At 44.1% G+C, this 12600-nt stretch overlaps 1 protein-coding gene across 6 annotated transcripts in view; it reads left to right on the top strand.

Moving 5' to 3' along the window:
• scaf11 (SR-related CTD-associated factor 11) overlaps positions 1–12600 on the top strand; it is an 83930-nt gene that overhangs the window by 35511 nt on the left and 35819 nt on the right. For all 6 annotated transcript variants that reach the window (XM_070900240.1, XM_070900243.1, XM_070900244.1 and 3 more), the window contains 4 exons: positions 4454–4531; positions 7925–8007; positions 10626–10681; positions 11101–11204. In XM_070900240.1, coding sequence (XP_070756341.1) covers positions 4454–4531; positions 7925–8007; positions 10626–10681; positions 11101–11204 — 321 coding nt within the window. The remainder of the gene's footprint in view (positions 1–4453; positions 4532–7924; positions 8008–10625; positions 10682–11100; positions 11205–12600) is intronic.

Genomic DNA, 12600 nt, shown 5'->3' with positions numbered 1-12600 from the left:
AACCCGAACCCTGTGAACTTTTATCTTGTGCAGTAACCTTGTCAAATGCCTGATGTCAAATTATAGATAATCCCCTTTCTCATTCATTTAACAGCTGTCATTAGCAGACCTTATGATCTGTAAGGTGCAATTTTTCTATATTCCGTTCTTGCAAAGGTGTACACTGGAGATAATAACCGTTATGCTGCTTATTGTGATCTGCTTCTTGGATTTAATGCAGTCTTTTGTAACTCTACCAAATTCTCTTTGAAATAGCGAGTCCACGCACACACACGTACAATTTACAGCAACAACAACTTGTATTTATATAGCGCCTTTAATGTAGTGAAACGTCCCAAGGCGCCTCACAGGAGTATTGAGATTTTTAAAAAATTTGACAACGAGCCACATAAGTAGAAATTAGCGCAGGTGACCAAAAGCTTGGTCAAAGAGGTATGTTTTAAGCAGCGTCTTGAAGGAGGTTTAGGCAGGGAGTTCCAGAGCTTGGGGCCTAGGCAACAGAAGGCACGACCATCAATGTTGAGCTATTATAATTGGGGATGCTCAAGAGAGCACAATTAAAGGAGCGCAGACATCTCGAGGGGGGTCATGGAGATCGAGGAGATTACAGCGATAGAGAAGGGCAAAGCTATGGAGGGATTTGAAAATAAGGATGAGAATTTTGAAATCGATGCGTTGCTTAACCAGAAGCCAATGTAGGTCAGCGAGCGTAGGAGTGATGAGTAAGTGGGACTTGGTGCGAGTTAGGAGACGGGCAGCTGAGTTTTGGATCACCTCTACTTTACGTAGGGTAGAATGTGAGAGGCCAGCCTGGAGTGCGTTGGAATAGTCAAGTCTAGAGATAACAAAGGCATGGATGAGGGCTTCAGCAGCGGATGAGCTGAGGTAAGTGCGGAGACAAGCAATGTTATGGAGGTGAAAATAGGTGGTCTTAGTTATGCTGCGGATATGTGGTCGAAAGCCAATTTCAGGGTCAAATATGACACCAAGGTTGCGAACAGTCTGGTTCAGCCTCAGACAGAAGTTGGGGAGTGTGATGGAGTCAGTGGCTAGGGGACGGAGTTTATGCCAGGGAACAGAAAACAATGGCTTCGGTCTTCCCAGTGTTCAATTGGAGAAAATCTTTGCTCATCCAGAACTGGATGTCGGACAAGTAGCCTGCAATTTAGAGACTGTGGAGGGGTCGAGAGAAGTGGTAGTGAGGTAGCGCTCGGTGTTGTCAGCGCATATGTGGAAACTGACGCTGTGTTTTCGGATGATGTTGCCAAGGGGCAACATGTAGATGAGAAATAGGAGGGGGCCAAGGATAGATCCTTGGGGGACACCAGTGGTGAAGATGCGATGGCAGGGGGAGAAGCCATTGCAGGTGATTCTCTGGCTAAGAATGGAACCATGCAAGCCGAGTATAGAAAGTGCAGGGGTGAAATTAAAAGGGAAATTAGGAAAGCAAAGAGAGAGCATGGAAAATGTTTTGGCAAGTAAAATCAAGGAAAACCCAAAGATTAAGAACAAGAGGATAACTGAAGAAAGAGTAGGGCCTATTAGCGACCATAAAGATAATCTGTTTGTGGAGACGGAAGACGTGGGTATGGTTTTTAATGAGTACTTTGTGTCTGTTTTCACAAAAGAGAGGGGCAATGCAAACATTGCAATCAGGGAGGAGGAGTGTGAAATATTAGATGAAATAAACATAGAGAGAGAGGAAGTATTAAGGGGTTTAGCAGCTTTGAAAGTGGATAAATCTCCAGGCCCGGATGAAATGTATCCCAGGCTGTTAGAGAAGCAAAAGAGGAAATAGCAGAGTCTCTGACCATCATTTTCCAATCCTCTCTGACTACAGGTGTGGTGCTGGAGGACTGCTGACATTGTGCCTTTGTTTAAAAAGAGAGAAAGGGATAGACTGAGTAATTACAGGCCAGTCAGCCTAACCTCAGTGGTAGGAAAATTATTGGAAACAATTTTGAGGGACAGGATAAATCTTCATTTAGAAAGACATGGATTAATCAAGGACAGTCAGCATGGATTTGTTAAGGAAAGTCGTGTCTGACTAACTTGATTTGAATTTTTTGAGGAGGTAACGAGGAGGGTTGATGAGGGAAGCGCGTATGATGTAGTGTATATGGATTTTAGCAAGGCTTTTGATAAGGTCCCACATGGCAGACTGGTCATGAAACTAAAAGCCCATGGGATCCAGGGCAAAGTGCCAAGTTGGATCCAAAGTTGGCTCAGAGGCAGGAAGCAAAGGGTAATGATTTATGGGTGCTTTTGTGACTGGAGGGCTGTTTCCAGTGGAGTTGTGCAGGGCTCAGTACTAGGTCCCTTGCTTTTTGTGGTATATAATCAATGATTTAGACTTGAATGTAGAGGGTATGATTAAGAAGTTTGCAGATGATACATCAATTGGCTGTGTGGTTAATAATGAAGAAGGCTGGAGACTGTAGGAAGATATTAATGAACTGGTCAGGTGGGTAGAACAGTGGTAAATAGAATTCGGTCCTGAAGTGAGTTAATGCATTTGGGGAGGTCTAACAAGGCAAGGAAATACACATTAAATGGTAGGACACTGAGAAGTGTAGAGGAACAAAGGCACTTTGGAGTGCATGTCCACAGATCCCTGAAGGTAGCAGGCCAGGTAGATAAGGTGGTTAAGAAGGCATACAGAATACATGCCTTTATTAGCCGAGGCATAGAATACAAGAGCAGGAAGTTTATGCTTGAACTGTATAAAACACTGGTTAGGCCGCAGCTGGAATACTGTCTGCCGTTCTGGTCACCACATTACAGGAAAGATGTGATTGCACTAGAGAAGGTACACAGGATATTTTGCCTGAACTGGTAAATTTTAGCTATGAGGAATAGAGGAGGCTGAGGGGAGTCCTTATTGAGGTGTATAAAATTATGAGAGGCCTCGATAGAGTAGATAGGAAGGACCTATTTCCCTTAGCAGATGGGGTCAACAGGGGGCATAGATTTTAAGTAATTGGTAGGAGGTTTAGAGGGGATTTAAGGGGAAGTTTTTTCACCTAGAGGGTGGTGTGGGTCTGGAACTCACTACCTGAAAGGGTGTTAGAGGCAGAAACCCTCACCAAATTTAAAAAGTACTTGGATGTGCACTTAAAGTGCCGTAACTTACAAGACTACAGACCAAGAGCTGGAAAGTGGGATTTGGCTGGATAACTCTTTGTCAGACGGCGTGGCCTCCTTCCATGCTGTAAATTTCTAAGTGCAGTCCCACCCAGCTGGACGGTGGTGGAGAGGCGTTGGAGAAGGATAAGTGGTCAACCCCATGTCAAAGGCTGCAGACGAGTCAAGAAAGATGAGGAGGGATAGTTTGCCTTTGTCACAGTCTCAAAGGATGTAATTTGTGACTTTGATGAGAGCCGTTTCGGTACTGTGGCAAGCGCAGAAACCAGATTGAAAGGATTCAAACGTGGAATTGCAGGAAAGATGGGCACGGATTTGGGAGGGGACAACGCGTTCAACGACTTTGAAGAGGAAAGGGAGGTTGGAGATGGACCGGTAGTTTGCAAGGACGGAGGGGTTGAGGGTTTTTTTGAGGAGATGGGTGATGACAGCAGATTTGAGGGAGAGTGGGGCAGACAGTACCTGAGGAGAGAGAATCGTTAAGTGACTAAAGAAATTGATTAATTTCAATTAAGTAATATGAAGCACAAAAATTGTTGAATACTAAACACTGTGTGTGCATTTGTGAAATTCATAATGGGTCAATTATTATCCTTCGTAAGTATAGCTTTGGTTGAGTATAAGCTGCTGAACGAAGTTCTGATTCTGAATTATATATTCAACCCGCTGCATCTTCTCAAAACTTCTGCACCAACATATTATTCAAGCAGGGTGTGAAACTGGACTTTTCATTCTGAGCAAACAATTGGATTTTGGAAGAACTTTAAGCAGCATGGATCAGACTTGTCCATTCACATCAAAAGGACAATGTTGCTAGCAAAGAGTTAAGTTCCAAGAAAAGTTAACTTTTTTTTCCTTTTTCCAAGTGTTGCCTGACCACCAAAAATGGATTCACATTCATCTTATTGCTGTTTGTAGGATTTTGCTGTGCATATAATGGCTTCCACATTCACCTAGAGTAATACATTTCCTATGAAGCGCTATTGAGAAGTTTTTGACACCTATGGTGCTATATACACACAAGTTTGTATCGCTTTTTTTTTTACGTCTCTCTTCTCCCCATCCCTTCATCCAGCATTCTATGGGAAAGGTCTAAGTCACAATAGCACAGCTGAGATTAGAAAACTGTTGGGAGTTTGTCCCATTCCATGATACAATTTGTAGTTGCAGTAAAGACTTACCAACCTATGAATGGTTTTCAGACTAAATTGGTTTTATTGGTTGAATGTAATAATTGAACATGCTATAAAAAGCAGAAGAGTAACTCCGAAAAATCACTTTTACAAATGGAAGTTTATCTGTTTTACAGAAACTCAGTTCCTGCCCAATAGACCGTAAGCCTTTCAGTGTGGTTTACAAACAAGACACTATAAAGAGTAACACAAAGGTAAGGTATTGATACCTATTTTTGCTAATTCAGTACATGAAGATATGTTGAATATCCAATATAGAATGTGTCATGTATCTTACGTAGTTACTGCTTGTACTATTACAAGGTGTGCCACCAGAGGACACCGCAGTGGGAGACTTGTAGGTTACCTGTACAGGTGTGCCAGGCCTAGTATAAAAGGCAAGCCACCAGGTGTGATCCTCACTCTGGAGTTATCAATAAAGGACTACGGTCACTACAGTTCAAGTACAACACATTGCCTCGTGGAGTCATTATCAGAGCATCTAAAGACATAACAATTGGCGACGAGATTACGGACCTTCAAGTGAAAATGGCTACCCTTGGTACATTGCAGCAGTTCGCCAATGTGGAGAGGCTCGACCATTTTTTCACAGCAAACGACACGGCCCACTGTCTATGGCCGTGTCAGGGACTTGCTGGCACCAGCGAAGACAATGACCAAGACATACGATGAGCTTGTAACGCTGATCCAAGAACAAGTCAAGCCCAAAGAGAGTATCCTCACAGCCAAACACCGGTTTTACACCCACTGAAGGCCAGGAAATCGCGAAATATGCTGCAGACTTCAGGAGGCTGGCGGCACCGTGTGATTTCGGCGACCACCTCACCGAAGCGCTGCGGGATATCTTTGTCATTGGAATCGGCCATGAGGACCTTCTTCATAAGTCACTGTCTGAGGATACCACAGTCACACTGCGGAAGGCCATCTCCGTGAGCCAGGCATTCATGACCTCGGCCTGCGGCTCTAGGCAGATAACACATCCTCAGGACTCAAACCCGGCAAGTACTGTGCACAGCGTGGTGCCTTTTAGAGGCTGGACTGTAGAACATGAACCTTCTCAGGGAAGCGAGAACAGGCCCCCCAAGTCCCTTAATTCAGAGTCCGCCAAGGGGGGCTAACTGAGTAGCGACATGCTGGCGTTGCGGAGGGAATCACAGGGCTCACCAGTGTCGCTTTAAAGACTGTGTGTAAAGGCTGCAGCACAAAGTGCCACCTCCAGCGAATGTGTAAAAGAAATATGACTCACTGTGTTGATAAAGAATCTGCAGATGGCCATGAATCCTGCGCGGATTATGAAATGATAGTCAGAGAGGCAGCTCAGCCCCAAGATGAGCTATATGGCATGTTTACCTGCACCACCGAGTATTCCCCGTTGAGGATGGAAGTCAAAATAAATGGCGTTCCAGTCTTCATGGAAGTGGACACGAGGGCGAGCCAGTCAGTAATGAATCAAGAAGCCTTTGAGAGTCTATGGGACAATCAAACTGAACGACCCAAGTTGGTCCCGGTTCAGGCAAAGCTGCGCACCTACACCAATGAACTTATCCCAGTCGTTGGTAGTGCGGATGTAAAGGTACTCCATGATGGCGCGGTGCACAAGTTACCTCTGTGGATTGTTGCAGGTGATGGACCAACGCTACTTGGAAGAAGGCGGATGGAGAAGATCCATTGGAGTTGGGAAGATTTCATCCCTCCAGCGATCGACGTCCTCCGTGCTCAGAGGCAAAGCAAGCCCTCACCTGAGGGTGGACCAGGCACCAGAGAGCAGACCAGCACAGCACCTGAGGCACAGACCGCCCAGCACAACTGCGTGGAGATGATCCAGCTGAGACAACTCGAACGCACCTTCCAGGCTCCAGTGGAAAGACTCCGGAGGAAGAAAATCAAGTCCAAAGGTGACTTCCCAGCTTCGGTGGCAGAACCTGGGGAGAAGAGGATCACCGCAGTCGACATCGTGGATGGAGGAAAGATGGCGCCCAAACCACGAGGTGATGAGCTGAAGAAAAAGATGGCGGCGGCCAGACCACGAAGTGCAGCGCTGATGGAGCAACACGTGGCACCAAATGGAGAAGAGAATTGGGGTAAAGATAGCAAGGCTCTCTTAAAGGAGGTCTGCAACCCACCACACTTAAAGGGATTGTTCTACATTCTCAACCAATGTAAGATCAACTGTGAGTTAGATGTAAAATGTGTAATTGATGATCAGAGTTGTGTACATGCAATAAGCAAAGAAAAGTGCCGCGGGCAGACACCCATCGGGAGCGCACAGGTCCAGCGAGCTACCCAATGTAGTAGCCTGTGTCCTTGGGACCAGAGTTATGCACCATGGAGTGTGGCCACAAGCAACCAGTATGTACAAGCTGCAGAGCAAACGATCTCAGGAGGGCAACGGCACCGGTATCTATACCCTGCCCCTGATCGGCTGCACCTCTCAGGCACCCGATGGCACTAACTGCCATGAGCCTGAAAGAGCAAACTGGGCTAAGGCACAGCCCCCAGACCCTATCACCACCAAGGCCATACCCGGGAACGAAGGGTCACCCGCAACAGTTCTCTCAAATGGGACCGGGACCAGCCAGGATCCCAAACCAAATAATGCCCAGGCAAGCGAGTCAGCAGTTCCTTGTGCTCTGCTAGACGACGGCTCCTCAGGGAGCAACAGTGACCCAGGGGCAAGGAAAGGACCAGGAGGTCACAGGCATCAATGAACCTGCCCGACGCTAGGAGCAACGGCAAAAGCCCTGAGAGCAGGCTACTTGAGCCGTCCGGGTTCCCACTGCCAACACTGGGCACCACACCACCACCAAACTACCTGGACACCATCCAGCAGTCCTGGCACTAGTTTGTCCTCACACACCGGCGCTGACCCCAGCACTGACCTCAAGAATATTCCAAGCATGGACTATGAATGCAATACTGTAAATGCTAATTTTTTTGGACTTAAATGTAATGAGCCAACGGCGCCATCTGTATGTGCGGGGGGAGAGAATGGAGTGGTCATGGACACACAAACCGAAACCACCAGCACTCTACTGCCAACGAAACACCACCCACTCGCCCAAGATGGAAGCGACCCGCCAAGGGTCAACCAGATAGAGCTAAGCCCAGAGCACAGTCAATGCAGAGGCAATTTGCACTAAAGGCTTGGGGGAGAGTGATGTCATGTATCCTACATGGTTACTGCTTGTACTATTACAAGTTGTGCCACCAGAGGGCACTGCAGTAGGTTGTAGGGAGACTTGTAGGTTACCTGTACAGGTGTGCCAGGCCTAGTATAAAAGGCAGGCCACCAGATGTGATTCTCACTCTGGAGTTATCAATAAAGGACTAAGGTCACTACAGTTCAAGTACAACACATTGCCTCGTGGAGTCATTATCAGAGCAACTAAAGACATAACCGAATGAACCTAGGCATACGATAAAGATGCAATTCAAATAAATAGTTATTGAAATAAGACACATGAATGCGCGTTCATAGTTTCGAATGAAATTTTATATCTTTTTCCCTCCGACTGTGGAACAGGAAAATAAACCAATTTGTTATAAATTGACAGATAATTTTCTCTGCTGTTTTTCTGACACTTCAGATCCCAGTGAAGCAGAGCTTCAGTCAAAATTCAAGGGAACAGAAAGATGGCAGTATTAAAGGGGATTATCATAGTGTCACAAGGTATGTGCTACCAAAATATTAAAATTTGGGCTGAATTTATTGTTTATAACCCATAAGAGCTACATCTGGATTTAGGTTAGGGTAGAACCAGAGTTGGGCAACACAGCAGCATTTTTTTTTAAAGTAAAATTCTCAATGACACTAGTTTTTGTTGGTGTCTAAGCAGAAGTAATTCTTTAGACATTCGGTGAACATTTTTGCTTTGTCACTAGATGTGGGTATGCCTTGTAGATGTAGCGGTGTGTATTTGCAAAGCTGAATGGTTGCTTCAAATAGCATTATTTGGGTCTTGTATGACCTTTGCTACTGGCACTGTTTTATTTCTTGCATAGTGAATGTGGGATACTGGGCAAGGGCCTGCCCTAATGCACAGTGTATATGTAAAAGACATTGTCCTGACCAGGATAATGTCTCCATTCTTGCCACTTTGCATAGCGGTGCTTATAATATAATCAGATTCCAACTTTGCTTTTCCCTCATTGTTGTTAGTCTCACTGGCAAACAGACATGTCTCCGCCAACATTCATCTATCAGTTAAACTCACTGGGGTTACAGTGTATAGATTTTTTGTTAAGTATACTGTATAATTAATGGGGGAAGAGGAAGATGGACAGGTATAGTTGTAATGTTTCCATACCTGAGTGAGTTTTGATTTATGGATTGCAAAGCTGTACAGGAAACACTTTTTTTGCATTAGGATGTGGGAATTTTGGTGGTTTCACAGAAGTGTGTGTTTGTGGGTACATAATTATGTAAGACTTGTAACTTGATACAGGTCGAACCTCCCTTATCCGAGCACCCTCGGGACCTGGCCTGTGCCGAATAAGGGATTTTGTCGGATGAGGGGAGGTCAGTGGACCGAGGTCTGGGGGAGGAGAGGAGGTCGGCGCCCCGGGCAGGCCTGACGTGTCGGAAGGCCGTGAAGGGAATCTCGGCGGGCCGAGTGTCGCCGCGGGCCAGGTGTCGCGGAGGCCCCAGCCAGCCGAGTGTCGGCACGGCCCTAAAGTCAGGGTGGAGGTCAGCTGCGTTCCGGCTGCCGGAATCATGCCGGATAAGGGAGATCTAACCTGTATCGCATAAAGTAAAGCTAAGTTACCAACTTATTAAAATTATACACGTTGGGAATTGTAATTATTTCCAGTGATTTAAGGCTACTCTGCATTCATCTTGCACTCTGAACGAGTCAGATTGGAAAGTTTTAGTGATTGTGTTACTTGTGTGGTCAGATTAATGTGAATGAATTTAGGCTCAATTTGTTTGAAAAATAACTGGTTTGCTCATGGCTTTAGACCAACTACTGTTCCGCACTAATACCCACAATATTGTCCACTTTGAGCAGCTCGGGGTTTGAATTAGGATCTGTTGCATAACATTGCTTATTTTGTACAGACAGAAAACATTTTCGAGCAGGCTGTGCAACAGGTATGGTGTTGTGGCATACCCCACATAGTTCCATAATGAATACGTTGTAACATAATTTTCGGTCTCGTTGCAGCTAAAAGTAGTAACTTGAGTTCACTAGCACAAGAAAACTTGGCATAGTTAACGGGGACATCTATAATTGATTCAAATTAGTTTATAAAAATAAATGGGCCCAATTTTTCTCTCAGTGGTGAACTAACAATGCCAACCGTTCATTACACTTGCACTTGCCCACAGACTTTCTATGGGATTTTATACTGGAAATTCTTCTTGGGCGGTCCCACGTATTGAGGATGACTTGCTTCCGTACCAAAAAGGGATGAGTTCGCAAGTGTTTCGATGAGCACCTGATATTCCAGGTCGCGAACTACTTATTGAAGGGTGGAAAATGCCTGTGCGTGGATTTTTTTAACGTGTGTTGGCCATTGCACACCAGCCACCACAGGCTTGACAGAGCCTAGGTCTTGGTCTAATGACGAGGATTAGCCACGACTGGAGACCAGCTCTGCTGCAAGAAGGTGGCCACCTGGTAGCAGCACTCCCTACAGAGGACCTGGGACTTGTGTGAACAGAGCAGTGTATCTCCTTAACCAGTCAGAATGAAGAATTGTAAATGAGCCAGGCAGAGTCTGAATCAGAATAGTGAATTCAATGTCAAATCAGGTACGGAAAGCGAAATAGAGAGGGAAAGATAGATGGGACTAATAAAGAGAGATACAAGAGAAATTTTTTTTTTTTTAAAGTTCTTATTTAATTTGATTACTTTTTAAAATCTGAATAAGACTCCACACTTGTTAGTTAGTTTTCAGTTGTTTGGCAGCAATTAATAATTATCACGCCATTAAAAATGTACTAGCGCTGGAATGGACACGCCCTAACTTTTTCTGGTGGGTATATATCACATAAGTACAGCAAATTCATGCCGTTCCATCTGCTTGAATGCCGAGTGTCTCAGCGTGGTACCAGTATAGCACAGCTCTGGAGTTCAGGGCAACTCAGACAGCGACTTCCTGATTTCCACGTATAAGTGTGCATGTGCGATCGCCGGAAGTTGCTGTCCCATTTACACTTTAATAACGGTGAGCGCCGTTAGCCTCACCACTATTTCTCCAGCAAAATACGGCCCATTATCTTTTAAGATAATGGGGATTTTATTTTTAAAAGCTTATCTGCTTTATTTCTTTTGCAAATTTCAGAGGAGAAGTTGCCTTGAATGACGGGTTATGCACATGCATAAAGGAAAAATGTGAAAGTAAGTAACAAATAAGCTTTGAATTGATAGCGTAAGTTGAGAAAAAACAAATATGCTTGGAAAAACCGCATGCTTTTTGTATTCTCTGAAAATGTTTTGGATTTTTACTTCAGGCTTTGTCTGGATGTTAAGAGCATACAATCCAGAGGGAGAAAGGGTCATTCAACCCATTAAACCTGCTCTCTTCCTGAGTCCATGTATGATTCTATTATTGAACTCCTTCCTACCTATTGCTGTGTTTATTATATATAATCCTGGTACTGCTAATGGCCAAATATACAAAAGCCCAAAAAACTTGAGTTCTACAATAGTTTTTGAAGAAACGTTTACTCCTCATGATGATTGTGATTATTTAGTCAATCAATCAAAGACGAGATAATATGCAGCAGAGAAGGATATTAACGTTTTTTTTTCTTCAGGACACACTGCTGGTTGGCAAAAAACTGAATTTTGTGAAATACAAAACATACCAATCATGACCTGTGACAAAAAGAATAGGTCTTCCAAGAAGAGTAAAAACAAGGTTAGTTTAAGGATTGTGTAAAACTTGTCAAACTTGCATAGTAGTAGACAAGTGTTGTATTAGCATGGGTATTAAACATTTTTGGGGGGATTTGCTAAATACCAAACATTTTGTAAAGTGCTGCTTTAAATTTAAAGAACCCATCTCCCTTACTTAGTACTGTTTGAGATAAAATCTTTATTACATGTAGTGACTTAACCTACCAAGAATCTAGCAATTAAAAAATGCCATGATGTTACTTAAAAAAATAATTTAGGCACTTCGGTTCTCTCACGAGCCACCTATTAAAATACAAGCAAGTGTATTGCAGTTCCATGTCCCTGGCCACCTGCCACCATTTCCTATCCAGTGTTTCATATGATCGCAATAGTAAGGAAGGACATTAGCTTGGATGATGTGGAATCTGTATGGGTGGAGCTGCGGAATACCAAAGGGCAGAAAACGCTAGTGGGAGTTGTGTACAGACCACCAAACAGTAGTAGTGAGGTTGAGGACACCATCAAACAAGAAATTAGGGATGTGTGCAATAAAGGTACAGCAGTTATCATGGGCGACTTTAATCTACATATAGATTGGGCTAACCAAACTGGTAGCAATAAGGTGGAGGAGGATTTCCTGGAGTGTATTAGGGATGGTTTTCTAGACCAATATGTCGAGGAACCAACTAAGAGGGCTGGCCATCCTTGACTGGGTGATGTGTAATGAGAAAGGACTAATTAGCAATCTTGTTGTGCAAGGCCCCTTGGGGCAGAGTGACCATAATATAGTAGAATTCTTTATAAAGATGGAGAGTGACACAGTTAATTCAGAGACTAGGGTCCTGAACTTAAGGAAAGGTAACTTCGATGGTATGAGACGTGAATTGGCTAGAATATACTGGCAAATGATACTTAAAGGGCTGGCAGTGGATAGGAAATGGCAAACATTTAAAGATCACATGAATGAACTTCAACAATTGTACATCACTGTCTGGAGTAAAAATAAAACGGGGAAGGTGGCTCAACCGTGGCTAACAAGGGAAATTAGGGATTGTGTTAAATCCAAGGAAGAGGCATATAAATTGGCCAGAAAAAGCAGCAAACCTGATGGCTGGGAGAAATTTAGATTTCAGCAGAGGAGGACAAAGGGTTTAATTAGGAAGGGGAAAATAGAGTATGAGAGGAAGCTTGCAGGGAACATAAAAACTGACTGCAAAGGCTTCTATAGATATGTGAAGAGAACAAGATTAGTGAAGACAAACGTAGGTCCTTTGCAGTCAGATTCAGGTGAATTTATAATGGGGAACAAAGAAATGGCAGACCAATTGAACAAATACTTGGTTTTGTCTTCACGAAGGAAGACACAAATAACCTTCCGGAAATACTAGGGGACCGAGGGTCTAGTGAGAAGGAGGAAC

The sequence above is a fragment of the Pristiophorus japonicus genome, chromosome 15, assembly GCF_044704955.1.
Source record: "Pristiophorus japonicus isolate sPriJap1 chromosome 15, sPriJap1.hap1, whole genome shotgun sequence".
NCBI classification, from domain to species: domain Eukaryota; kingdom Metazoa; phylum Chordata; class Chondrichthyes; family Pristiophoridae; genus Pristiophorus; species Pristiophorus japonicus.
Note: the sequence above shows the minus strand (reverse complement) of the source record. Positions and strands in the feature narration are given on the sequence as shown.